The 25568-nt window shown below is 43.4% G+C and overlaps 1 protein-coding gene across 3 annotated transcripts; it reads left to right on the top strand.

Annotated features, from left to right (window-relative positions):
* The first annotated feature begins 526 nt into the window (after positions 1–526).
* Positions 527–19630, top strand: LOC133109710 (equilibrative nucleobase transporter 1-like). Of its 3 annotated transcripts, XM_061219216.1 has the most exons (14): positions 4986–5254; positions 5624–6068; positions 6525–6654; positions 7845–7891; positions 8032–8108; positions 8240–8332; positions 9898–10037; positions 11793–11935; positions 12234–12401; positions 14140–14247; positions 15039–15225; positions 15399–15522; positions 16649–16812; positions 19247–19379. In XM_061219216.1, exons 2-13 carry the CDS (start codon positions 5882–5884, stop codon positions 16763–16765), a joined length of 1521 nt encoding a protein of 506 aa, XP_061075200.1. In that variant the 5' UTR covers positions 4986–5254; positions 5624–5881; the 3' UTR covers positions 16766–16812; positions 19247–19379. The 3 variants fall into 3 exon arrangements, with proteins under 3 accessions (XP_061075199.1, XP_061075200.1, XP_061075198.1); XM_061219215.1 differs by lacking the exons at positions 4986–5254; positions 16649–16812 and adding an exon at positions 527–1852 and having other exon boundaries at positions 19247–19630; XM_061219214.1 differs by lacking the exon at positions 16649–16812 and having other exon boundaries at positions 5003–5254; positions 19247–19630.
* Positions 19631–25568: the final 5938 nt, after the last annotated feature.

Here is a 25568-nt window from a genome sequence, read left to right as displayed (position 1 = left end):
TTCCCTACAATGCCAGTAAGGCTATTTGAATTTAATTGAATTGAATGTGAAATGTGAAAATGCAGCTGCCATTTCAAGGCAACATGAGAGGGAGCAGGGATTTGAAAGAGTCCAAAAGGTCTACGGCAAATAATTTTCTGAAATACATTAAACCAGTATAATAAAACCAAAGTATTTTAAATACATATTTGACCCAGATCTGTTCTGACAAATAATACATGCACAGCTGTTCCAGTCTCTTCTCTTCCTCCCTCTGCAGATAAACATAGCCCTGTGCATCCTGTGCCTGGCGCCATTCATTCACCCGGCCTATGTCTATATCTGCTGGCGCAGATTGGCCAATCAGAGAAGACGCTCCGCCCAGCCACCTCCCAACGATGAGAACGCCTTCTCTGGAGACAATGAAGACAAACCCCAGGATGCCTTGCACCTTATTTCCTTCTAGGTCTCTCCTTTAATTTAATCGCAGAATAAAAATGTCCACATCTGAACATAAAGGCAAATTCATACATTTCAAAGAGAATACACATTATTTTGTTTGTTATGCCATGGGTATGGTGAAATCAGTAAAATAATAATAATAGTATAATAGTATAATAAATAATTTCTATCTTTGCAGTCGATTTTCTCGAAAGTATGTACCTCTGAAATTATCTGGAAGATTACATTACATTACATTATTGGCATTTGGCAGACGCTCTTATCCAGAGCGACGTACAACAAAGTGCATACCCATAACCAGGGATAAGATATAATGCAAAGATGCATTTTCGGTGCAACATAACAGAAACATATCAGTGTGTACCAACTGCATTGCCATTGTGACAAGATCAAGCCAAAATGTGACCAGCAGACATGGCATCAGAGATATCATGTTACGTTGAACCGAAAATGCATGGAGGTACATACTTCAATTATCGTTCTAGATCTGTAACTGTTCCTAGTCACACGTGCAGAGAATGATAATATTGCAAACACTTTTATTTCAGTGGTAGTGTACATTCTTTGAAAGTGTCTTCTTTTCTGATAATATTGCTGGGAAACATGCCTGTTTATGTTATTGTCCAAAGTCAAGAGTCTATTTTGTGTGACGATGCAGAATGATGAAGCTAACCGTAGATAGTTGTCAGTGTCAGTAGTTAAGAAAATAGCATAGATGAGTGAACAACACCAAAGACAATTAAAATGCCATAAAACACAAAAGAGGATCTCTAGAGAAAACAGACCAACAGAAAAGTCACCAAGTTATCAAAATTGGATTGATTTTTGGAAGTTTTTTTGAGAAGAGCGAAATTCAAGGTGGTAACAGGTGGACCTGCTATAGCTAGATGGCAAGCAAACCAGTGGTCCAGTCGGGAAATCTGTCTGATGTGGTGACCAACTCTCCAGTAACAGACTTAGGAACCCCAAGACGAGAGATGACCAAGAGAGGTCCGATCAGCTACAATGTACAGAGGGAGACTTCTCCAAGAGAACTCTAAAACTAGAGAACTAAAGCCACTTCATGATACCATCCTCCTTGCTGTGAGGCGACAGTGCTACCCACTGCACCATCCGTGCCGCCTCACTTCATGATACTTCTGTCTTTATTGAGAATCATTGGTCACTCCCTTTAGAATGTACCCACCAGTTACTGTCCTCCACACTGGCAAGCATCTCTAAACCTAGCATCCCGCTGATTACTCCCAGAGTGCCCAGCCCTGCCCAGGTGCCAGTGACTTCATGCCAAAGCCATTACTGATTATAAGCGAAAGACAGAGAGATCCTAATCTCAACGACCAGTGACTGAAGATGTAGTAAAAGGGACCAAAAAAGACCTGACCGCTGTGACCAGATGGACAAATACTCTAAGGTAAGTCTAAGGCTACAAAAGAGTGAGTATATAGTGCAGGGAGTATAGCCATAGTAACTGCCATAGTAATCCTGAGGCAAGCAGCCAGCATCCCAAACATTATTCTTCTGCTTGTTTTCCAAGTGGCTATCTTTGCAAAGGTATGTCTTGTAGTTATTATTGTGAATTGCCACCAGGTTGTGGTCAGATAACCTTTTTGTTCATTTCGTGAATAAGTTCATCATTAATTAGTTTGCAGTCATAACGTTATATATATACACTCACCGAGCACTTTATTAGGAACATTACTTTATTACACCTATTTATTCATGCGATTATCTAATCAGCCAATTGTGTGGCAGCAGTGCAACGCATACAATCATGTAAATACAGGTCAGGAGCTTCAGTTAATGTAGACATCAACCATCAGTTGGGGAAAATCTAAGTTACTTAGACCGTGGATCGATTTTCACGCACACTAGTCTCTAGAGTTTGCAAAGAAGTTCTGCAGACAGAAACGCCTTGTTAATGAGAGGTCAGAGGAGAAATGCCAGACTGGTCAAAGCTGACAGGAGGTTGACATTAATGCAAATAACCACTCCATTACAAAAGTGGGATGCAGAAGAGCATCTCTGAACACACAATGCATCATAAGTTTAAGTGGATAGGCGACAGCAGTAGAAGTCTGAAAAATAAGTTAAATAAGTTAATAAATACCTAATAAAGTGCTCGGTAAGTGTATAATCTTGTATTTTGAGTTCCATCCATCCATCCATCCATTATCTTAACCCGGTTATCCTAAACAGGGTCGCAGGGGGTCGAGTTTAAGAGCTGAGCAAGGACTCCAAAATATATGTTATATAAAACAAAGAAAAATGAAATGTGGAAGACGGAAGATGAACAAGGAAGTACACTGGTGTGAAAAAGTGTTCATGGTTTCTTATTTTTTTGCATGTTTGTCACACTTAAATGTTTCAGATCATCAAACAAATTTAAATATTAGTCAAAGACAACACAAGTAAACACAAAATGCAGTTTTTAAATGAAGGTTTTTATTATTAAGGGAGAAAACAAATCCAAACCTACATGGCCCTGTGTGAAAAAGTGATTGCCCCCCCTGTTAAAACATAACTGTGGTTTATCATTTTCATTTCAGTCATTTGGCAGACGCTTTTAATCCTAAGCGACTTACAAGTGCATAGGTTCTACCATAAGTCAAAGCATCACATCCAGAACTAGCAAAATACACATGAAATGCTGTTCTAAACATAGTTGTCATCATAAGTGCATTTTTATTTTTTTTTATTTTTTGGGGGGGGGGGCAATAGGAAGCCAGTGGAGGCCAATGAGGAGCGGGGTGACATGAGCCGACCTTGGCTGACTGGTGATCAGGCGGGCTGCAGCATTCTGGACCAGCTGGAGGGGCTTGATGGCACACGCTGGGAGACCGGGTTATCAAACCTGAGTTCAATTTCTCTAGCCACACCCAGGCCTGATTACTGCCATACCTGTTCTCAATCAAGAAATCACTTAAATAGGACCTGCCTGACAAAGTGAAGTAGACCAAATGATCCTCAAAAGCTAGACATCATGCCGAGATCTAAAGAAATTCAGGAACAAATGAGAAAGAAAGTAATTGAGATCTATCAGTCTGGAAAAGGTTATAAAGCCATTTCTAAAGCTTTGGGACTCCAGCGAACCACAGTGAGAGCCATTATCCACAAATGGCGAAAACATGGAACAGTGGTGAACCTTCCCAGGAGTGGCTGGCCGACCAAAATTACCCCAAGAGCGCAGCGACGACTCATCCAAGAGGTCACAAAAGACCCCACAACAACATCCAAAGAACTGCAGGCCTCACTTGCCTCAGTTAAGGTCAGTGTTCATGACTCCACCATAAGAAAGAGACTGGGCAAAAATGGCCTGCATGGCAGAGTTCCAAGACGAAAACCACTGCTGAGCAAGAAGAACATTAAGGCTCGTCTCAATTTTGCCAGAAAACATCTTGATAATCCCCAAGACTTTTGGGAAAATACTCTGTGGTCTGATGAGACAAAAGTTGAACTTTTTGGAAGGTGTGTGTCCCATTACATCTGGCGTAAAAGTAACACCGCATTTCAGAAAAAGAACATCATACCAACAGTAAAATATGGTGGTGGTAGTGTGATGGTCTGGGGCTGTTTTGCTGCTTCAGGACCTGGAAGACTTGCTGTGATAAATGGAACCATGAATTCTGCTGTCTACCAAAAAATCCTGAAGGAGAATGTCCGGCCATCTGTTCGTGACCTCAAGCTGAAACGCACTTGGGTTCTGCAGCAGGACAATGATCCAAAACGCACCAGCAAGTCCACCTCTGAATGGTTGAAGAAAAAAAAAGAAAACTTTGGAGTGGCCTAGTCAAAGTCCTGACTTGAATCCTATTGAGATGCTGTGGCATGACCTTAAAAAGGCGGTTCATGCTCGAAAACCCTCCAATGTGGCTGAATTACAACAATTCTGCAAAGATGAGTGGGCCAAAATTCCTCCACAGTGCTGTATGAGACTCATTGCAAGTTATCGCAAACGCTTGATTGCAGTTGTTGCTGCTAAAGGTGGCCCAACCAGTTATTAGGTTTAGGGGGCAATCACTTTGTCACACAGGGCCATGTAGGTTTGGATTTTTTTTCTTCCTTAATAATAAAAACAATAATAATTATTATAAATAATAATAATAATAATAATAATAATAATAATAATAATAATAATAATAATTTAAAAACAGCATTTTGTGTTTACTTGTGTTGTCTTTGACTAATATTTAAATTTGTTTGATGATCTGAAATATTTAAGTGTGACAAACATGCAAAAAAATAAGAAATCAGGAAGGGGGCAAACACTTTTTCACACCACTGTACTGTCAGTCTGACACTAAATACAAATTATCCTTTAAAAGTGCTTTTTATGAAGAGCGTCACGGTTATCTTCATTAGGATTAATGATAAACTATATAAAAGCTTTGTATTTTTTGTTTTTTTGTAAAGCATTCAACAGCATTCAAAATTGGGCCTTTAACACATTTGGAGAGACATTTTGATATTGTATAATCTGTAGTTAGGAGATTTATAGATCACCAGTTCTTTAACAGCCCAAAGTGTCCCTTCTTTTACAAAACGGAGATAACCGCTCAGGATGTCAGCCTGTGTGCTCTGCACCATACAACTGTGTCATGTGGCAGTATATTAATAAGAACATTGTTTACCTACCAGCATGTTCCAGCAAAACATTTGCAGTACATACTTTAGAAATTTGGTCATTGCATTTCTGGTGAGATAAAAACCTGTTTTGAGGTTTAAGCGAGAAGGAGGAGGAAGGGAGAGTACAGGGCTATATAAGTCCATGGGACAAATTAAATAACAACTGGGCACAGATGTAGAGAGCATACAGGTATGTCTTATGGTGACAGTATTACACCAGGTTGTTGCCATAGAACCTTTTGGTTCATTTAGTGAGCAAGTTCATAATTATTTAACCAGGATTCATACGATACTGTATGAATACTATGTTTTCAGTGGTGATAGCCATTTTGTCTATTTGACTAAATACTATATACTTGGTGTCTATTAACTTAACACTAATTTTCTCTTGTGTGGTGAATTATTTTATTTTCATTACAACTGCAATGAAATACCCATTACTGAGAACTGTAGTCACATGAGTGCGCAATATTGTCTCTGTAAATGTTCAGCTTCCACATTTCCATGGTTTTGCCACTTCTTGTAATATTTCATTCTTTTTTTCTCTTTTATCTGTCAGTGATCAGAGGAGCAAAAAGGTAAAGGACAGAAATAAGTCAGAGGTAGAGGACTGAAAAAGAGGGAGAGGTTAAGGACTGAGAATAGAGGGAGAGGTAGAGGACTGAAAAAGAGGGAGAGGTTAAGGACTGAGAATAGAGGGAGAGGTAGAGGACTGAAAAAGAAGGAGAGGTTAAGGACTGAGAATAGAGGGAGAGGTAGAGGACTGAAAAAGAGGGAGAGGTAAAGGACTAAGAATAGAGGGAGAGAGAGGCTGAAGATGCTGTGGTTTCTACGTGGAGTGAGGCTGCGCTGCTGGCTCACCCTGGCCACAGGACTGGTGGAGTGCCTGTTTTTCACTGGGGTCATTTATGGGTGGGCCTCCCTGGTGTTTATCCTGAAAGCCAGTGGATACTTCAGTGACCAGTGTGTGAATGCCACAGGACCCAATGGCACACAGTACATGGGTGAGTGTGACTGTTTACTCCTGCACTTGATGGTGTGGGCAAAGAATCTTTGATGAGAAGAACAACAAAACCTATTTCACCGTTTTGTATATGTCTTCGCACTAGAAAGCAAGCAAATGAGTATCGACTTAATGAGACTACACTTTCAATTTCAATTTGTGAGATAGTATAAGTAATTATTTGAAATGCTTTATATATTTAAGAAATGTAATATAATGTTAAGATGTTTTGAATTAAGTTTTAATTAAGAATTAAGGAAATATTTATTGTAAATAAATAAATAAAATAAAAAATTTATTATGTTAAAGTAAATTGCATTGTAGGTAATACAGTATATTAAAAGTAGGCCAATACAAAGGCATGATAACAGCAAATGCAGAAGATGATGTAGTGCACAGGAATTGAAAAGGACATTTTTAAAAATGTGAACACCTCTCTTCCCTCCACTTGCCCCAGACTGTAGCAAACAGAACGAGCTCTTTTCCCTGGTTTTCACCATCACCGTCATCTTACAGAACTTCCTCAGTTTTCTCAATGGATTCTTCTTTGACCGCTTCGGTACCATGGCATCCAGACTGCTGGCAATGTGAGTTTCAGACGTTGTTGTAAAGAACAGTACATGTTAGACAGGTAGCTCAAGATTTAATATGCGATTGAGCTAAAGGAGCTGGACCTGAGGTGGCATTCTGGACAAAAATGATTATGTTGTGCTCAAGAGCAAATGAAGATCTTATGTGCATGAATTAAATGGTGTACAGAGGTGATGAGAGGTCTGTAAGCAAGCAGATGAACAACTGAGCAAATTGCAATACGTTCAAGCAAATGTAAATGTGCATGTCTGGCACTGTTGCTCACAGAACTAGCTGGAATAGGCCTACAACTTAAGAGTATATATTAAAATACCTCATGACAATCACATTTAGCTCATTGATATCAGGTTTGTAGAACACCAGGCCCAGTAGGTTTTATTGCAGTCTTTATTATAAATAAAGCAGGTCAGACAGGCGGAGGTCGAGAGCCAGCAAACGGAATCAGCAGGGATAAGGCAATTCGTAGTATAGTGTCCAAATAAAGCCTAAATGGGTCGATGAACAACAGTTCCAAACAAGACCGATGGGAAAAGCAAAATGCGAAAGTCGGAGGCAAGACGGGTCGTAACAGAAATCTATCAGATAAAACCGCTGGAGAGTACAATAAAGACATAACAATCTGGCAACGAGACATACAAAACGAGGGTTTTTTATAATACAGGTAACAAGAAGAAAGGGCAATCAGGTGTGGGGAAACAATCAGGAAGTGAAAATGCAGGTGAAATGAATAACAATGAATGAACGATGGCAGGGTGACTACGGTGTGCACAGAGGGTACTAAAACACAAAATACAACACAGTGAAAAACACAAAACCTGACAATTGAGGGTTGTTGTTTACTTTGTCTACTCCAGAGATTATCTCAACTCAGTAAAACTTCCTGATCAGTGAACAATTTGTTTGTTATGGCTGCACTACAGCCATGGTAAACATAACAAAGCCGACACACACAAGTTTGCACCAAAAAATTATGTTTTATGCAAAAGAAACTACACCAAACATAGTCAACCATCCAGTCAACATCCAAACAACCATGAGCCCCATGAGCAAATAGAAAAAGAGCAGCAAGAACTTTTCCAGCAGAAGTCCTTATGTAGGTAAACTTCTCCAAAGCAAATCCTTACATCCTTTTACATACAATGATTAAACTCATTTGTGTATTTGTTTTGTTTTTTTATTTTCCCAGAATACTGTACACCACTGGTACCTTGTTGATTGCTTTTTCACATCCAGGTAAAGTATTCTGGGCCTTTAACTGACACCCTGACACAGTGGCAGTTTTCCATGTAGGCTTCTGTGTCAGTGTATGCTAAGCCTTGGGTAACCCTTTCTCAGTTTCCCTATGTCTTTTTCTCCCCCTCTTTCTCCTCCAGAGATATCCAATATACTGTTTCCAGGTCTGGCCTGCATCGCAATTGGAAACAGCATGTTATTGCTCGCAAATATGCAGGTGTGTCCTCATTCTCACTGTTCAATCATATTCAATAACATGGCAAACACGAGATTGCTGCTTTGAGAAATGCTCATGATGTAATGCCTGGCACTATCTTTTCAGAGTTGTGATTGTACTTTCTCATCCAGGTGGGGAACCTCTTTGACACCCATCGTTCCACCATCATCACCTTGTGTATCGGAGCCTCCAGCTCCTCTGCCATCACCTTCCTCATCATCAAGGTAAAAGCAGTTAAGTAGTGTACATGTGGGTCTCACCAAAAAGGTGTGCAAATAACACTTTTGACAGTGCTGATAGAGTTGAATTTTATTTTAAATGTTAGAAATCACTCACACTATGCAAGAAAGGTGTCACATCCCATTGAAGCAACATCGTGCCCCTGAACAAAAGATGCGGAAAACCATATGGAGTCGAGTGCGCTACATTTCTTAATTTCCCCAGAGGCTTTTTCAGACAAACTCATGCCTTTTATTTATTAATTTAAGGGTTTACAGTCATATTTTTAACACAGTTATACTCATAAAATAGTATATGAGAATAAGAATTAGCTAAATGTGTGCCTAATTACTCATTTTAAAGTAGTTGGAGGGGGCATTGCCAAACTAAAGCTATATAGCATAACAAGACTATTTCTATGTAATACTATGTATTTTTCTCAAGAATTGACGTTTGTAAAAAAAAAAAGGCTTTTGTCATTTAGATTAATTTTGTAGAACTTTATCTTGGCTTTCATAATCATTATGACTTAATGCCAAAATTCTGAGTGCAATATATTTTAAACACAAGATGACAAAGCAGCACCCAAAAAGAGTTTGGAGGATATCCAGCTTGTCACGGTTATCAGTCACCATGCAGACACACAGTCGTGTCATCTGCTCTCACAGCTACAAGCTAATGTATTTGGTTTCATCTGATTTTACTCAAGAAATGTCTTTGCTTTCATGATCTGTATATCTGAATTACCTGAAGTAAAACTATAGTTTTATAGTTTTTAAACGTACTACGACAAGTTGGCACTGGAGTTCTGCTACTGAGACTGTGCAGCCATTTGTAACCCACTAGTCACAAGTAGCGACCGCATTAATGTCTTGGCTTTCATGATTTGTAGGTATACCTCGCCAGATGCCTAGTCATTTCATGTAAACTGATATACACTCAGTGAGCACTTTCTCAGGTAACTGCTGCTCACTGGATGTTTTTTGCACAATTCTCTGCAAACTCTTGAGACTGTTGTGTGTGCAAATCCCAGGAGATCAGCAGTTTCTGAGACCACCCTGTCTGGCACCAACAATCATTCCACGGTCAAAGTTACTTCGATCACATTTTTCCCCCAATCTGACAATTGGTCTGAAAATCAGCTGAACCTCTTGACCATGACTGCATACTTTTATGCATTTGGTTGCTGCCACATGATTGGCTGATTAAATATTTCCATTAACAAGCTGGTGTACAGGTCTACCAAATAAGGTGCTCAGTGAGTGTGTATAGCCAGTGAAAAGAGATGATAAGTGGAGAAAAATGGAGTGACTTTCCTTCCAAAGTATATACATCAAGTACACCAAACCTGTCTGCTAATGCTTATCAAGTGGCATCCAGGAAGTGTGTTGTTCTTAAACCTTTTTCTGACAAGTATGGTATCCAATATTAAGCCAAAGAACGGATTGAGTGTAGCACCTGATTTGCCATCTTGGTCTGACCACATGCTGTACTACCTATACATTAAATTGCTAAATTACAGCATTATGGCTTGGTTATTTCTAACAGATGTACCCATCTTTTGCTACAGGTGGCATCTGAAAGAGGGATCTCTCTGCACCACTCTTTTTTCTTCTTGTCGGCATGCAGCGTAATCCACCTCATGAGAACCTTCATCCTCATGCCAAAGAGGCACATCCCCTACCCCCTCCCTGAGGGCTACACTTATGGGTACGAACCATCAACCCTGGTCAAAGTACTCAATGACCTACTCCTCGCTTCTGAAAGTGGCTACATCTCTGTACTCGTGCTTCTAGATTTAAGTGCAGCATTCGACACAGTTGATCACCTCATCCTGTCGAATAGAATTGAAGATTGTATCAGATCTGTCAGACCGATATGAATTTGTGCATTTTAAAAAGGACTCCTCTTATCAGTCTATGGTTAGATATGGAGTACCACAAGGACCTGTGCTTGGGCCCTTGCTCTTCTCTCTCTAAATGCTTCGCCTGGCACAAGTAATTCGCAAAAATGGCATTAACTTCCACTGCTATGCAGACGATACCCAGTTGTATTTGTCAGTCAAACCTGAGGAAGTTGTCCAGCTGTCAAAAATGGAAGCTTGTGGTAAAGACATAAAGCAATGGTTGACCCACAACTTGACCTTTTGATAAACTCTGATATGACAGAGATAATGGCAGTGGGGCCTGAGATGCAAATTATCTGAAGATATGCCTAATATTGATGGAATTTCCATCACTTCAAATGCTGCCATCAAAGATCTTGGTATTACTTTTGATCCAGAACTTCCATTTGATGCACATAAAAACATCTCTCTGGTTGCTTTTGATCACTTGAGGAATATTTCTAAAATTCTGAAAATACTGTCCTTACATAATGCAGAAAAGCTAATCTATGCTTTTGTTACCTCAAGATTAGATTACTGCAATGCTCTTTTGTCTGGATGTGCAAATTACTGAAAGGGCTCCAGCTAATTCAAAATGCAGCAGCTCGTATTCTTACCTTGCAGGACTTACATGGGCTTGCCCCTCTATATTTAAATTATTTACTTTATTCCTTATACTCCCTCACGAATGCTCCGTTCGGAGGGTGCAGGCCTCCTTGTTATTCCTAGAATAGCTAAAAGTACCATAGGTGGCAGAGCCTTTTCTTATCATGCTCCTCTCCTATGGAACAAATTGCCTGTTCATGTTCGGGGTGCAGACACTATCACTTTATTTAAAGTTACATTAATGTAATGTAATGATGGGCAGGAGTGGGTGGCGGGCAAAAGCTATAGAGTCTCTGGTGGACTGGTCAGTGCTGTCACTGGATGCGGCCTGTAGTGTAGTGGTTAAGGTAAATGACTCGCAAGGTCAGTGGTTCTAATCCCGGTGTAGCCACAATAAGATCCGCTCAGCCGTTGGGCCCTTGAGCAAGGCCCTTAACCCTGCATTGATCCAGGAGAGGATTGTCTCCTGCTTAGTCTAATCAACTGTACGTCGCTCTGGATAAGAGCGTCTGCCAAATACCAATAATGTAATGGATCATTATTGATGCGGTGTTAAGCTTAACCAATGGTCTGGTGGTGACTGCCCTCATCAAGCCTGTCCTCATGGCTGTGTTGGCCACTGCTTCTGTTTCCCTTAGCTCTGTTGCCATATCCTTATTCTGTCTGGGTTTACCTTATCGCATGCAGACACCGCTCTTTCTCCTGCTGTGATTGATCAATTACCATCTGAACCCCTAAAAATGTTACTTTCCTCTTCTCCCCACTCTGGACACCTGGTGCTCTAGCCCAATTTTTCCTGAGCACCCTCTCCCAGCCCAGAGCTCCCGCCCAAGACCAGCTGTGCACCTCCCTCCTGCCAGTGCTGATTCAGCTGTAGCACCAAGCCTGTCCCCTTGCATCATCTCTGCTTGGACTTGATTTATTCAGATTTATTCAGATTTCACAAAGGTATTAAATCCTGGTTTCTGTTACAGGATGAACTGTGGTCAGATGAAGTGCAACTGCTGTTGTCTCACAAAAAAAGCACAGAGAGAAAACACAGAGTCAGTGCAGGGAGAGGAAGGGATAGAGAACGCAACATCTGAACAAGGGAGCCCCCGGCAGGCCCCACAGACAGGTACGGCTCTGCCATGCAGTGTTACAGTGAAAGAGCACACTACAAAATAAAGCACACTACTTCACAGGTTAGAAAATAAAGCTTATAAGCTTATAAAGTCAATAAGCTTTTTTTAAGTTTATAAAGGTGCCATCAATTCTGAAGCCCACTGGCATGACATGAGTGACAAGACTTTTAAGTAAAATCCAAAAAGAAACATGTAAGAAGTTAATATTTGAACCTTAAGAATCTTGTAGGTTTTGTCTTCATGGGATGTTAATTCACTTGAAAATCTGTATCTGCCCCTCGTTCCTTCTAGATCTCTCTCTTCACCCTCTCCCTGTAGACAGTTTTAAGCAGTGTGTGCTCAGCTGGTTGTTTCTGTGGCACCTGGTGTGGGTGTCAGTCACGACTCTGCGGCACCTCCTGTTCATTGGCACCCTGAACCCCATGCTGACCCTGCTGGCTCACGGAGACACAGCCCAAGGTATTCCTCAGGTTGTCTGCTGCTCAGATGTATACGTACTCAGTGAAGACATCACATGTTTGTGTGTCTTCTTTTTCCATCATGAGCACGCTTTGGAACGTTGGGCAACAGCGTGCTGTATTATTTGCAGTGGTTTAGTGGCACAATCAAGGAGTCCTGTGGGAAAACAATCGCAATAGTCCAGCATCAGAGCAACAGGGCACGGACTAGAAGCTTTGTAGAGCATGTGGTGAGGATGGCGCATTCTTCAGATTTTGCATAAGAAAGAAACGGGAAAGAATCTGCACATCCGAATCTAGGCTTTCTAAGTTCAAAAGATCAGATTCACAAACTGGAAGATGACACTGGAACGCGACAGAGGTCTACAAAAGCATACATCAAGGGTCATTGGCAAGCTACTTAATGGGTGCAATGTCATAGTAGGAAGGAGAGAAACTGTTCCGTCTTCATTTGGTCCCCAACAAATTGAGAAGAATTGTTACTATGTGAAAATTATAGTGTTGAAGTCCCACCCACCGCAAAAGCATGTTGTCAAAGATCTGTGCTTATACCTTGATGGGGAGCAGGCTGATGTTAGTGTTAGGACTGATCAGTTTAATTTCCTGTCTTTTGAGGCTTTCAGCAAATACAAACATTTCACTAAAAACGTGTGATTAATTAATCAATTACAGCAGTTGATCACACAGTTAACTCACCAGATACCTGAAAACAAAGGGTTTCACAAAAGGTGAAAACAAAAACCAGCAGACCCAGTAGCTCTCCAATAGGCTAGCGAGGTTGGATGTCATGATTTGTGTTTTCTGTATCAGTATTCTCTCTACAAGTCCCCAGCATTTTGCCTTTTATTTCCCTTTCTGACCACCGTAGTTCTGTTTTCTGTTCATTCATTTCTCCTGTGTCTCACTTACTGATTATCGTGCACACCTGATTCTCGTTTCCCCTTGTTATGTTGTATTTAAACCTGCCTGTTTTGTTTGTTCAGTGCCAGATTGTAATGTGCTCTTGCCATTCTCTCCAGTGTTTTCTGTCTGATTGACCTGTGTTCTGACCTGTTCTATTTTCCTTGACTACCACCTTTTGGATTCTCCTTCTGTTCGTGTACGACCTGCTGTCATTGGTCTTTGTTTGGATTCCCAGTTTGTGCTTTTGGACTTCGTTCAATTTCCTGTGCTTTGTCTGCTTGCCCCGTTAACAAACCCTTGCTTGGATTATTGACCACAAACTGCTTTGCTTGCTGTGTTCCTGTTTGCCAGCTATCGACCTTGGCCTATTTAACCTGCCCAAGTATTTTATTGGAAATTATGTAAGTGACTGGATCATTGTTCTGAAGCCTGACAGTTGGATACCATTGTTATAGGCTATGTACATGTTATCCTGCTAACCACAGATTACCCTTAACCTAGGGTTGTGCAGGTTTGGGTTTAAGACTCTTTTGCCCCGGTAACATGTCTTCCTAAACAGTGAGCTGGCTAAGTAAAACCGAAAATCCTGACTTCCAAACTGTCTTGGATGCTGGATGAGTCTCTCTCAATCGCGTCTGTGCAAGCCTAACAGACTTAACTGCATTGCGATTAGAAGCAGGAATTGACATCACAAATTAGAACACATGGTTTTCAGTGCTTTTCAGTGTGAGACAAAGAACAGAAGAGAGACAGGCTGAGGAGCTGAAGTTGTGTGGGGCCATGCTATGGTGTGCTGCTGTATGCTAATCCTCTGCTCTCCTCTCCCTCTGTCTCAGTGAGCCACTACACCAACGTCTTCGCCTACACACAGTTAGGTGGGATACTGTGCGCCCCCTTGAATGGCCTGATCATTGACAGATCCAAGGGCAAGCTACGGGCCGAAGGTAGGTACCTGTGTTACCTGCCCACAGGTGTGCTGCAGCAGGCCATGCAAATTCAGCAGTGTCACGAGACATGGACATCATGTCTGGTACTAGCTAATTATAGACCTGGCAGACCTGCATGGTGATGTGATTAAGCACTAATTAAGCACAGATGATTATTCACAGCAACATTCCCCCACTGTCATGTGCTGCTTCCAGTGCATAGAACCATGTACAGTATGTACTGTCAACACACTTTTAGTGTTGACCAGTTTTTTTTCCTCAAAACAAAATATAGAGAAGGTTAAACCACAAAAAATTATGTGGTATAGCAATGAACTTGTTTGCAGCAGTGTATGGTAATAGAAAATGCAAATAAAAAATGAAAGCCTCAGCAAAGTATCGCCCCTTTTCTTGACACTTGAAAACTTGAAAATGACATGCCCAAAATAAAATGGTTACTATTCTTGAATCCTCCCAACTACTGGCACAATACTGGTAACCCTTTGTAGTTTGTTTTCCAAAAATGACTCAAAGTATTACTACAGCAAAGTTACAGAAGCCCAAACACAGTGATAGAGGAAGCTTTTATTCTCATGAAATAATTTTCTGTTTCCAAATGGATAGATTATTGTGGCAGTGGCTGATGCAATTAGAAACACAATGGAGCCAGGCTTAAAAATAACTGAGTAAAGAATCTTAGTTCAGCATGTACCGTAACCCTGTAACCAGCATGATCAGGACATTGCGGCAGGTTCAGTGTTTGGTGGCTGCCTCTAACTCTGCTAACCCAGCTCTTGCCTCTGCCACAGGAGAGACGGAGGAGGAGAGTAACCTGCGCTCTGTGGTGCTCTCCCTCTTCCTCACTGCCCTGCAGTGCCTCTTATTCTCCATCTGCACCACCATACCTGTGCTCCCGCTTCAGTACCTGACTTTCGTCCTGCAAGTGGTCAACCGTGCCTTCTCGTTTGGAGGGACTGCAGCCTTCATCAACATTGCGTGAGTGACCATGTTGTGACTAAATTCAGATTCTCTCATTCCGCAGTCTAGAGGGATATATCCAGAGGCGCACATTCCAGAACTGTTTATCATGACTGTGTGTACCCGGCCTCATTCAACTGTCCTCTATCCATCTGCTTTCTTCTAATCTTGGTCTCCTCTTGTCTCTACAGTTTTCCAGTCTGTCACTTTGGTAAGCTAATAGGTGTGGTTAACGCTGTATTGACTGCGGTTTTGCTCCTGCAATTCCCCTGCATCATCCTGTTGAATGAGGTGTTGGATGGAGACCCCTTATACGTGAGTACTGCACCACTATGCTCCGCACCTACACACCCAACATCCACTCACAGGAGAATCATTACATGAATCATTCTTCACTTGGCGGCCGTTGATGATATTTGTACCGTTCAGTTGTGAATATTTTCCATTGGAATTATAATTAATTGTGACACGTTAGGCAGACCTGGTCACAGTCAGTTTGATTCCCTGCCCTGGAACTTTCTGTGCTGTGATCACATCCATTCTGCTTTCCTCCATAAGGGGGTTAGGCTGCCTGCTCTCCTTACATCTGGCATTAAAGACTGTGGCCCCTCTTAAAAAAGAGCAAACTGGACACTCCCATACTAAGCAATTACAAACCCATTTCAAATCTCCCATTCATCTGTAAGATTATTGAAAAAGCTGTTTATAATAAACTTAGTAACTTCTTAACCTTAAATGGCTAGTTTGATCAATTTCAGTCAGGTGTCCAATCCCACCATAGTACTTATAAAAGTAATAAATTATCTTAATCTGAATACTGATTCAAGTGTTACTGGATCTTAGTGCAGCTGATTATTATTTGATACTGATTATGCGTCCGAGCGAACAACCATGACATATAGAATCCCCCAAGGCTCAATTATTGGGCCTCTCTTATTCAATCTCTATATGGTCCCATTAGGCCAAATCATGTGAGACAACACATTTGCTTACCATGCAATAGCGATGCAGATGACATTCAAATTAACTTGGCTATCTCTCCAAGTCCATGGGACATCTATGGGACCATAGTCCATGACCATAGATTCAATGTGTCAATGCATAGAACAAATAAACAATTGGCTGTGCCAACATGTTCTTCATTTAAACAAAGACAAAGCATTTTATTTGGCACCAAATAAGCAAGACTTGAAGTTTATGTTCTCCTTCAGTCCAGGGCTCGAAAGGCTAAAAGTCACTCAGAAAGACAGAAATCTTGCGTGTGAAAATTGATTCAGATCTTCACTTAAGCACCCATATTAAAGCAATAAAAAATAATCACAAATAATTAAGCAAATCAGTCTTCTATTATTTTAACAATATATCAAGAATCAGAGGTTTCATGTCTAAGAGAAACTGATCCATGTCTCCAGGTAGACTATTGCTATGGTCTCTTTTACAGTCTTTCCAAAAAGAACATCTGCAACTCATTCAGCCACATACTAATCGTGTTGTCGTGAGCCACGGACCCCTTGCCGAGCTCAGACCTCACGTTCCCACGAGCAGTACCTCACCATGAGGTGTCTCGGGGACGAACTCAAGTACTCCGAACGTTCTGGAGCCCTGGTAAGTTCTGCTGAACTTCCAGCCCAGTCTCGAAGTGAAGGGTGTGATGCAGATCTGGTATACGATGTCCTGTATTCAATGTATTCCTCTAAAAGAATCTTTATCACATATGATTACAGTAAGATATACTTTATTATAATCAATCAAAAGAATAGAGTTATACAGATTACAGGATATATATCATCTTTCAGTTTGCTGATCACATGCAAGTTACATATACCCCTTTAGCTCTTTCTAATTTACCTTTCCACCATGATGTTAAAATTCAAGGTACACCCCTCAAATACCCATCCTCTTTGGCCTTAGCCTTATCCTATAGCTCCCCCTTCTGGATGTTTAAAAGAAACTATTCCTAGAATATTATATTTATCTAAACTACAAAAACTTCTCTACATTTTTCTACCTTATATAGTACCTTAATGAGAAATAAAAGACATAAAAATAAAAGGAAACTTATAAAGTTGAACTTCTATGTGCTACTTTTCCTACTTATACAAGTAATATAGATTATAATTACCACTCAAGCTTGATTATAGTTGTTCTGCGTTGCTCTTTCGACATCAGTCCTGTTGCCACGACTCTTGGGCTAAGTCCGCACCGCATACATCACTCTGTTCTCCATATCCAGATCCTGGAGTGGCGCGCAGAGGGAGCGCGCCACTCCAGCTTGACTACAGCTGTCTTGCGTTACTCTCTCTTCAACAGCCCATAGATATCTTCTGAAGCAAAATTCTAAGATGCTATCCTAAGGTCTAAAAGGTTATTCCTTATATATCCTTTTTCCGTATAAGAGTGTACCTTTTTTGATAAGAAATGTCCCCAATATATCGAGTGGGAAGACATTCATCTCTTATGCAACTTTTAAATGACCATATTCATCACTTCTGTTTGTCCCACTGTCATTTTCTCATACCTCAAAAGAAATTTCCCCAATACTTTATCTCATGTGCCCCTCCGGTTGGGAATTTCCACCATCTCAATATATGAGTGGAAAAACACTAGCTCTTATACTAATTTTTCAATGAACCTATTCATCACTGGTATTTGTCTCCCTGTCATAATCTCTCCTTGGACTCTCTCCAAATTTTGACTTCATACAAGCCAGAAGTTAGTGCCCTCCACCATCTCAACACACTCTTCAGGTGCCCCTCTCCGCGGCGCCTTAAGAGATCTACAAAGGACATCCAGCCAATAGCTGAGTGTAATTCATCATTTAACTCCTTCACTGTTAGTCCTTTGAATCTATCCGATAAATTATCAGATTATAATCAGGAAGGCCCTTAAAGCCTCTTAATATTCTTTCGGTATTGACATCCCTTTCGTTTTCCTTATCTTTTTGCTTTAGCCAGGCATTGTGCTCCTCCCCTGTAGGGTTGGGGTATTTCCCGACTGCCCGCTCAGCATGTTGAATCTCCTCCAAGGTTATGCTGGAACTCATTCTATGCATAGCCTTAGTCAGAACTTTATCCTTGCTCCTTAAAACCCTAAATCTAAGTCCCCCGACTTCAGACTCCTCCGCTGACAAGTATGGCTGCTCATTATCTCTGAACCACATATTTTTCCTCTTACGGGCGTTCTTGCTACCACCTAAATGGCGTGTGCGAGGGGTTAACAATGCATTCCTTCCTAACCCATCCCTGTCAATCTCTCATCAGGGGGGCCTAGGGCCGGGTCCTCGACAGTGTGATTCCAAATATAAAATTGTGGCATTTCAGAATATTTATTCTTGTAGCTCTTAAATTAAATCTTTTAATATGTATTTTCTTTCGGAGCTTTGGAATTTCTTAAATATGTCTTTTTGTAGCCCTTTTTATTATTTGTTCAGAAAAATCTTAATTTAAGATTACTCTCATTATTGGCCTAAATGACCTCTAGTTCCTAACCCTTATTCTTTGAAGGGTTTAATGCCCCAGAAGGTAGGAAATAACTAACTGTAAGGTGCAAAATTTTAATATTCTACATAACCAATCCTAAACTCCTTTGTTGTGTGTCCACCATCTTCGTTCTTTGACTAAAATAAGGTTAAACATAACTGTAAAAAAATTTAATTAACTTGCTTGACCAAGGCTAATTAGTTTTCTTATATTATTTAATTTGTTTAATGACAAAAAATGACAAATACCGGTAATACCCATATAATAGTAATTGCCTTATTAAAAGTATTTAAAACAGGTTGTACCAATTGAAAAAATCATTTTAATCTATCTCAACCACAGCTAGCTTAATCTGCTCTGGAGAATCCAAACAATCCTCCTCAGATTGAATTTGTATTGTGTCATGAGAATGAAAATTCCCCAAATTCCAGGAACATTGCTGACAATTTCAGAAAATTCTGTAGGTCTCCAAGTTTGGAAAATTCCCTTCCTTTGCAACTCTAGTTTTGACAAATACATGCCAATGAGTGTTCCATTCTCTTCTCTTGCTCCCTCTGCAGATAAACATAGCCCTGTGCATCCTGTGCCTGGCCATGTTCATTCACCCGGCCTATGTCTATATCCGCTGGCGCAGATTGGCCAATCAGAGAAGACGCTCCGCCCAGCCACCTCCCAACGATGAGAACGCCTTCTCTGGAGACAATGAAGACCAACCCCAGGATGCCCCAGGCTCCTCTTAGACATCCCCAAAATGAACACTCACAATGTCTCAGGCCTACTGTTTTATGAGGGTCCATTCTTTCCCCCACTGAGTGGTTAATTAAAATATTGGTCATGTTTGTTAAATAATAAGACAAACATGACCATGTTGGCTTCTTCTTTCCTGCTTCTGTAAACTGTCTTTGTGACATATGTTCTTTACGAATATAATTTATTTGATATAACAGTGGCAGCTGGTGGTGATACTGGATGGGGGGGGCGGATAAAAACTAAAAGTCTGATCACTGTCCATAGCTGACGCTCCAGCATTGCATTTGAATACTATTTGATGAATACTTTTATTCAAAGCACCTTACAATACCATGAGCTCATACATTTTTCAGGACGGCTGGCACCAGTGGGAATTGATTCCCTCACTAGTGGGTGCCATGCACTACCAGTTGAGCTACAGGACTACAATATATGCCACTACACTGTTAGAGCAATTCAACTATGAAGCCAAGCCTTGCTATAGTCGGTGCACTGAAAGAGAAATCTCTCTTACTGGACCGTCAGTAATTAGGAGTGCAACGAATAGTTGCCAACTCATTTTATTGTTGATTCTTTGGTTACGTCATCGAATGTGTTTTTCACGCTGACTTGGAATGCATTGCAGGAATTACCAATTATACGGCTACTCACCAAAGAAATAATTCTGCGCTTATTTTAACTTCCTATTTTATTGTTTTGTAAAAACAGTATTATACTTATACATGTGCACATATACAGAATACAGCTAGATCCTTGCTAACGAAATGGAATTCAGCTAATTGCAATTAGCAATGTGTTTAGCGGTCACTATCTGCAGTCTGGATAGGTAAATCGTTAAAATAACGCGGTTTTAAAATGTTGCCCGCTCGTTTGAAAGAAACGTAGCTCTGTAACTATACACATCCACTTACACTGCCACAACTTAACCCCCTGTCTCTAACTAGAGTTTAGCTGATGTTAACCATGCAGTGTCCATCTTAGTTCATGTTAATTTACCTAATGGTAACATCAATGTAAGCGTCACTGTCTGTCGTTGCCAACATAGCACATCATATTCATTTGTTGAAACCAACCCGTTTCTAAAGCGATATGGAGTAAAACTGATTAAAAATGGCATCAGGAGTTTTAACAGACAGACCACTTTTTACTGGACTATCCGGCAGGTAATCTGTCATAATGATTCTAGTATCCAGACGTGCTAAAAAGACAAAGGGTTTTGGACAATCCTTTCTTTTTAGATAGCAATATAATTGTGTTGACGGGCAACGCCTTGTGTTGTTGCTCAATAACCCACACACACACACGGGGGCGTACACACACACACACACACACACACACACACACACACACACACACACAAAGACCTCAACAGTAACATACTTTCGGACAGACCTTTGGACAGAAACATACTTTTTCTTGTGTTCACTGTACTACAGCAAAAAAAAAAAAACAGTTCAAATAAAACAACCATGATTAATGTGCAGATTTTCAGCTTTAATTTCATGGTTTTTACGTTGTGGTCGACATCTTCAGACCATTTCACCGTGTGCCGTTGGTCCTTCTTGGTCAGCTCGTGCAGGGGGGGGCGCTCTGGTCGCGAAGTCTGGGATAAACTGGCGATAGTACCCCACTAGGCCCAGTAGCGTGCAAACTTGCCTCTTTGTGGTGGGTTGTGGCCAGTGTGCGATCCCTTCTGGCTCTGGGGCCGGACGCACCCTCGTCCCAAGGTGTGGCCTAGGTAGTCGGCCTCCTCCAGGCCCAGGCGACATTTAGCCAGGTTAGCTGTTAGGCCGGCCTCCCGGAGTGCCCCCAGCACAGCCTCCAGACTCCTGAGGTGGCTCTCCCAATCGGCACTGTGGATGACAATATCATCGAGATAAGTGGCGGCATACTCCCTGTGGGGCCTCAGTAGGTTGTCCATGAGCCGTTGGAAGGTGGCGGGGGCTCCATGCACTCCAAAGGGTAGAACCCCATACTGGAACAGGCCGTCCGGGGTGGCGAAGGCTGTCTTCTCCCTTGCCTGCGGGGTCAGAGGTACCTGCCAGTACTCCTGGGTGAGGTCCAGAGTACTGATGTAGCGAGCGGGTCCCAGCCGCTCGATCAGCTCGTCTACCCGGGGCATGGGGTAGGTGTCATACCGTGAGATTTCATTCAGCCGCCGGAAGTCATTACAAAACCGCCAACTTCCTTCCGGTTTTGGGACCAATACTACCGGGCTGGACCAGGCGCTTCGGGATTCCTCTATTATCCCCAGGTCCAGCATCCTCGCCACCTCCTCCCGGATGGCCTGCCTTCTCGCCTCCGGGATCCGGTAGAGCCGCAGTCGAACCCTCCTCCCTGGCTCCGACGATGTTGTGTTGGACCCTCGTACTCCGGCCCGGGAGGTAGGAAAACACGTCACGGTGTTGGCTTACCATCTCCTGGAGCTCTTGTCGTTGCCGGTCGGTTAGCCGGTCTCCGGTGGCCACTTCCGGGGTTCCGGTGACGCCACCTGTTGACACAGGTTCGTGCCACCTCTTTAACAGGTTAATGTGATATTTTTGTAGCTGGTGTCTCCTCCCCACCTGTCTTACTGTGTAGTTCACTGGGCCGACTTTGGCTACCACCTCGTAGGGGCCGTGCCATTTGGCCAGAAACTTGCACTCAGCACCATGACCTCGTCTCCCGGCTGGAATTCCTGCACCTGGGCATCCCTGTTGTACAGTCGAGCCTGCTCCACCTGGGCCTGCTCCATGTGTTCCCGGACCATTGGCCAGATCCTCGCCATCTGCTGGTCCATAGCCTCCACATGTTCCAGGAGGGTGCGCTGTCGGGACGGCTGCTGCTCCCATGCCTCCTTCGCGAGGTCCAGTAGCCCTCGTTGCCATCTCCCATATAGCAGCTCAAAGGGGGCGTACCCCGTAGATGCCTGTGGGACCTCACATATGGAGAACAGTAAGTAGGGTAATAAATGGTCCCAGTCCTTACCATCAGTTGTTATCATTTTACTCACGGTGCCCTCGGCTGGACTTGGGTAGGGGTCCCACTATGTCCATGGCGATTCGGCGGAAGGGCACATCTATAATGGGGAGAGGGATTAGTGGATTGCGATACGTCTCCCCGGGGCTGTGAAGTTGACACTCCGCCGTCCTCCACGGCTCGTTTGATGCCGGGCCAGTAGAACCGGGACAGGATCCGCTCGTACGTCTTCTCCCGTCCCAGGTGGACCCCCAACAGGTGGGTGTGGGCGAGATAGAGCACCTTGGAGGTGTGGGTCTGGGGTACCAGGAGCTGATCTATCTCTCCCTGGTTAACGGTACAGGTTTGATATAGCAAGCCATTCTGCACTTTGAAATACGGGGAGGCCGGTCTACTCACCCCACCTTGTGGGACGCCCTCAATGTAGGCGGCTGCTCTCCAGGCCTGGGCGAGGAGGGGGTCTTGCAGCTGGGCGGAGCCAAAATCCGTTGGGGCCCTTTCTAACTCGGGTTGGAACAAATCCGCCTGTGCTACCCCCTTCCGCCGCAAGGGGTTGCTGTGAGTCCAGTCCCTCTGGGGCTGTATCCATGCTCTCTGTGGGGGGTCGCGTCGTCTGTCTTCTCCCCCCTGGGGGTGGGGTCTCCTCCTCATCAGTCTCCCCAGCAGGGGCTATCCAAACCAGGTGTGGTTCCCGGTGGCCCTTTCGGCGGGTTCCAGTGAATTGGCCCCTAGGGGTGATGATGGTTACCTCGGTGGTGGGGTAGCATCGTACATCGCCGTGGATGCAGGTGACGGCGATGTCTTCGCCCCGTCTCTCCCCTGCTAGGGTCGACCTCACCAGGGTAATGGCACTCCCGGAGTCCACCTTGGCCCCCTATCCGGACGGGTAGCCTTGGGGCAGTAGTGCCCTTGTGGGCCCAGTACGTGGTGAGGTAGTGGCAGGGTCGGCCCATCTAGGGTGCAGTGGCCATGGACTCCTCGGGTCCTTCCACCTCGGTCTGGTTCGCGGCTCAGGTCGGACAGCGATTGGAGGTCTTTGCGGGCTGTCCATTTTTGTCCCCCTGACCACCTCTTGCGCCACCTGGTGGTTCTCTAGGAGGTTGACGAGGGCATCAATGGAGCGATTTCTTCTTGATTTCTGGGGCCAGTGCTCAGACACAGCGGTCCAACACCACCCGGTCGAGTAGGGGTGGCCCGTCACCCTCGATTAACCAGCTTCTGGTTAGCCTCCCCAGGGCCATCACCTGGCCTCGTGCTGGGAGGGCGGGGTCGTAGGTCCACTGGTGGAACCGCTGTGCCCTGGCTGGGAGGCTGTAGCCATACTGGGCTAAAATTGCGGCTTTCAGGGTGGGGTAGTCGTGGGCTTCAGCCGGAGGTAGGCCCCAGTAGGCTTTCTGGGCTTCCCCGCTGAGGAATGGTGCCAGGATGGAGCCCCAGGCGTCTTGGGGCCATTTTTCCAGGTAAGCCGCCCATTCAAACGTTTCGAGGTAGGCCTCAACTTCATCGTCGGGTGTCTGTTTCAGCAGCACGTCTTTTGGGGTTCTGTGGGGTGTCGCCAGGCTGGACTTCTGACACAGTTCTGCCACGGCCTTCTGCAGGGCGCCTTGGGAGTGCAGCAGGGCGTTAATGACATTATCCATTGTTATGGAAACAGGGAAGGACACATGGCATTGGGCCTAGTCGTGTGCACATTCACAGTGTAAAATCATTTCATTCACAATTCATATAAAACATTGAAAAATGAAGACAGGCATCACAGATAAAACATACTTAAGTCAGCTTTAGCTGGCATAGACAATTGTTTAAAGGTACAATAGGTGAGATTTTTGTGTTAAAGCAGTGAGAGGATGAGGAAGTGGTCAGTGGAATGGCAGAAGCAAGTGGGGTACCACTCAGAGAGGTGGCCTTGGTCCTGGGGGGGGGGGGGGTACTTACCAGAGTGTGGGGTAGTGGGTCACAGTGCAGTGCGGACACTTAAACCCACTACACCCCACACTGGTAAGTGCCCTCTCCCCCACCCCCCCGTGCTCACTCTCGGACCCTCTCCTGAGCCTGCCCATACAGCACAGGCTAGCCCACACTCAACCACCCCAGAGGTATCAACGCACCGGGGACAGGGGGGTCCACACACACACCCACGCACACACTCACGCACACACACACACACACTCTCACACATGCACATAAAAAAAAGCTAAGGGTGGGACACGGCCACAGGTGCCGGACCATCTTCGCATCCCAAATTAAAAAGAGCGGGACACGAGACATCCTGAAGCTTGCTTTTACGAATAGAGAAAGTGAAGACAATCATGGAGCCAGAAACCAGAGATTACTTCTTTAAAGCCCAGGTAAACAATCAGTCCCATAACTATCAGCGCAGTGCAATCCATCACATGTGCCCAGTGTTACTAAGGGCAGTTTATCATTGGCCATTTCTTACATAGCTTTAATAGATTATTAATGCATGCATTTCACCCATTAATTAATGTTTAACTGTTACCGCAAGTGAACCATTGGCTATCTCTCCTTTCAGGGCACACTAACCTTCTTCAAACCGCAGGATCTTCATTCCTCTTGTTGTCTCCAGGCTGTGGCCCAAGAGCTGCAGATGGCCCTGAAAGATCAGCCAATGGCAGCAGGCAGCCTGCGGAAGACGTGAGTATAGAAGCCAATCAGGTCTACCTACAGTGGTTGTGGTTTAATTCTGTGCTTGTGTCTTATTTCCAGGTTCACTGAGGCTGTTTTTCAGAAGGTTGCTGTCAAGAGACCTCCAGCCTTCACATCAAGCTCTGGTTTCTCCAGAAGCAGGAGGCCCTCCGTGGGAAAAGTGAGTTCTGCAACTTTTCTGCTACTAGCACACCTCACAATATACTGTAATAGCTATTTAAGATACATCAATGCCCAAGCACAATTTTGTAAAAGGAATCTGCCGTTTTCTTATGTAGCAGAATTCAAATGTTCTTGCAATGTTTCTCTCCTGTTGAAGGAAAGGGTCGGGAGCTGAAGCTGATGGAGTCCCAGAAGCAGGGCGGCCATCAGCAGCTGTAAGTGGCAAACAAGATGCCCTGTACATGGAAATAACAGCTCTGACTGTCTGCCAGACAGGACATTGATTTGACTGTTCTATTAAAAATGGCAATAACTAACTATTGTTATGTCTAGCTATGTCATTTA

This window comes from Conger conger, chromosome 14, assembly GCF_963514075.1.
Source record: "Conger conger chromosome 14, fConCon1.1, whole genome shotgun sequence".
NCBI classification, from domain to species: domain Eukaryota; kingdom Metazoa; phylum Chordata; class Actinopteri; order Anguilliformes; family Congridae; genus Conger; species Conger conger.
Note: the sequence above shows the minus strand (reverse complement) of the source record. Positions and strands in the feature narration are given on the sequence as shown.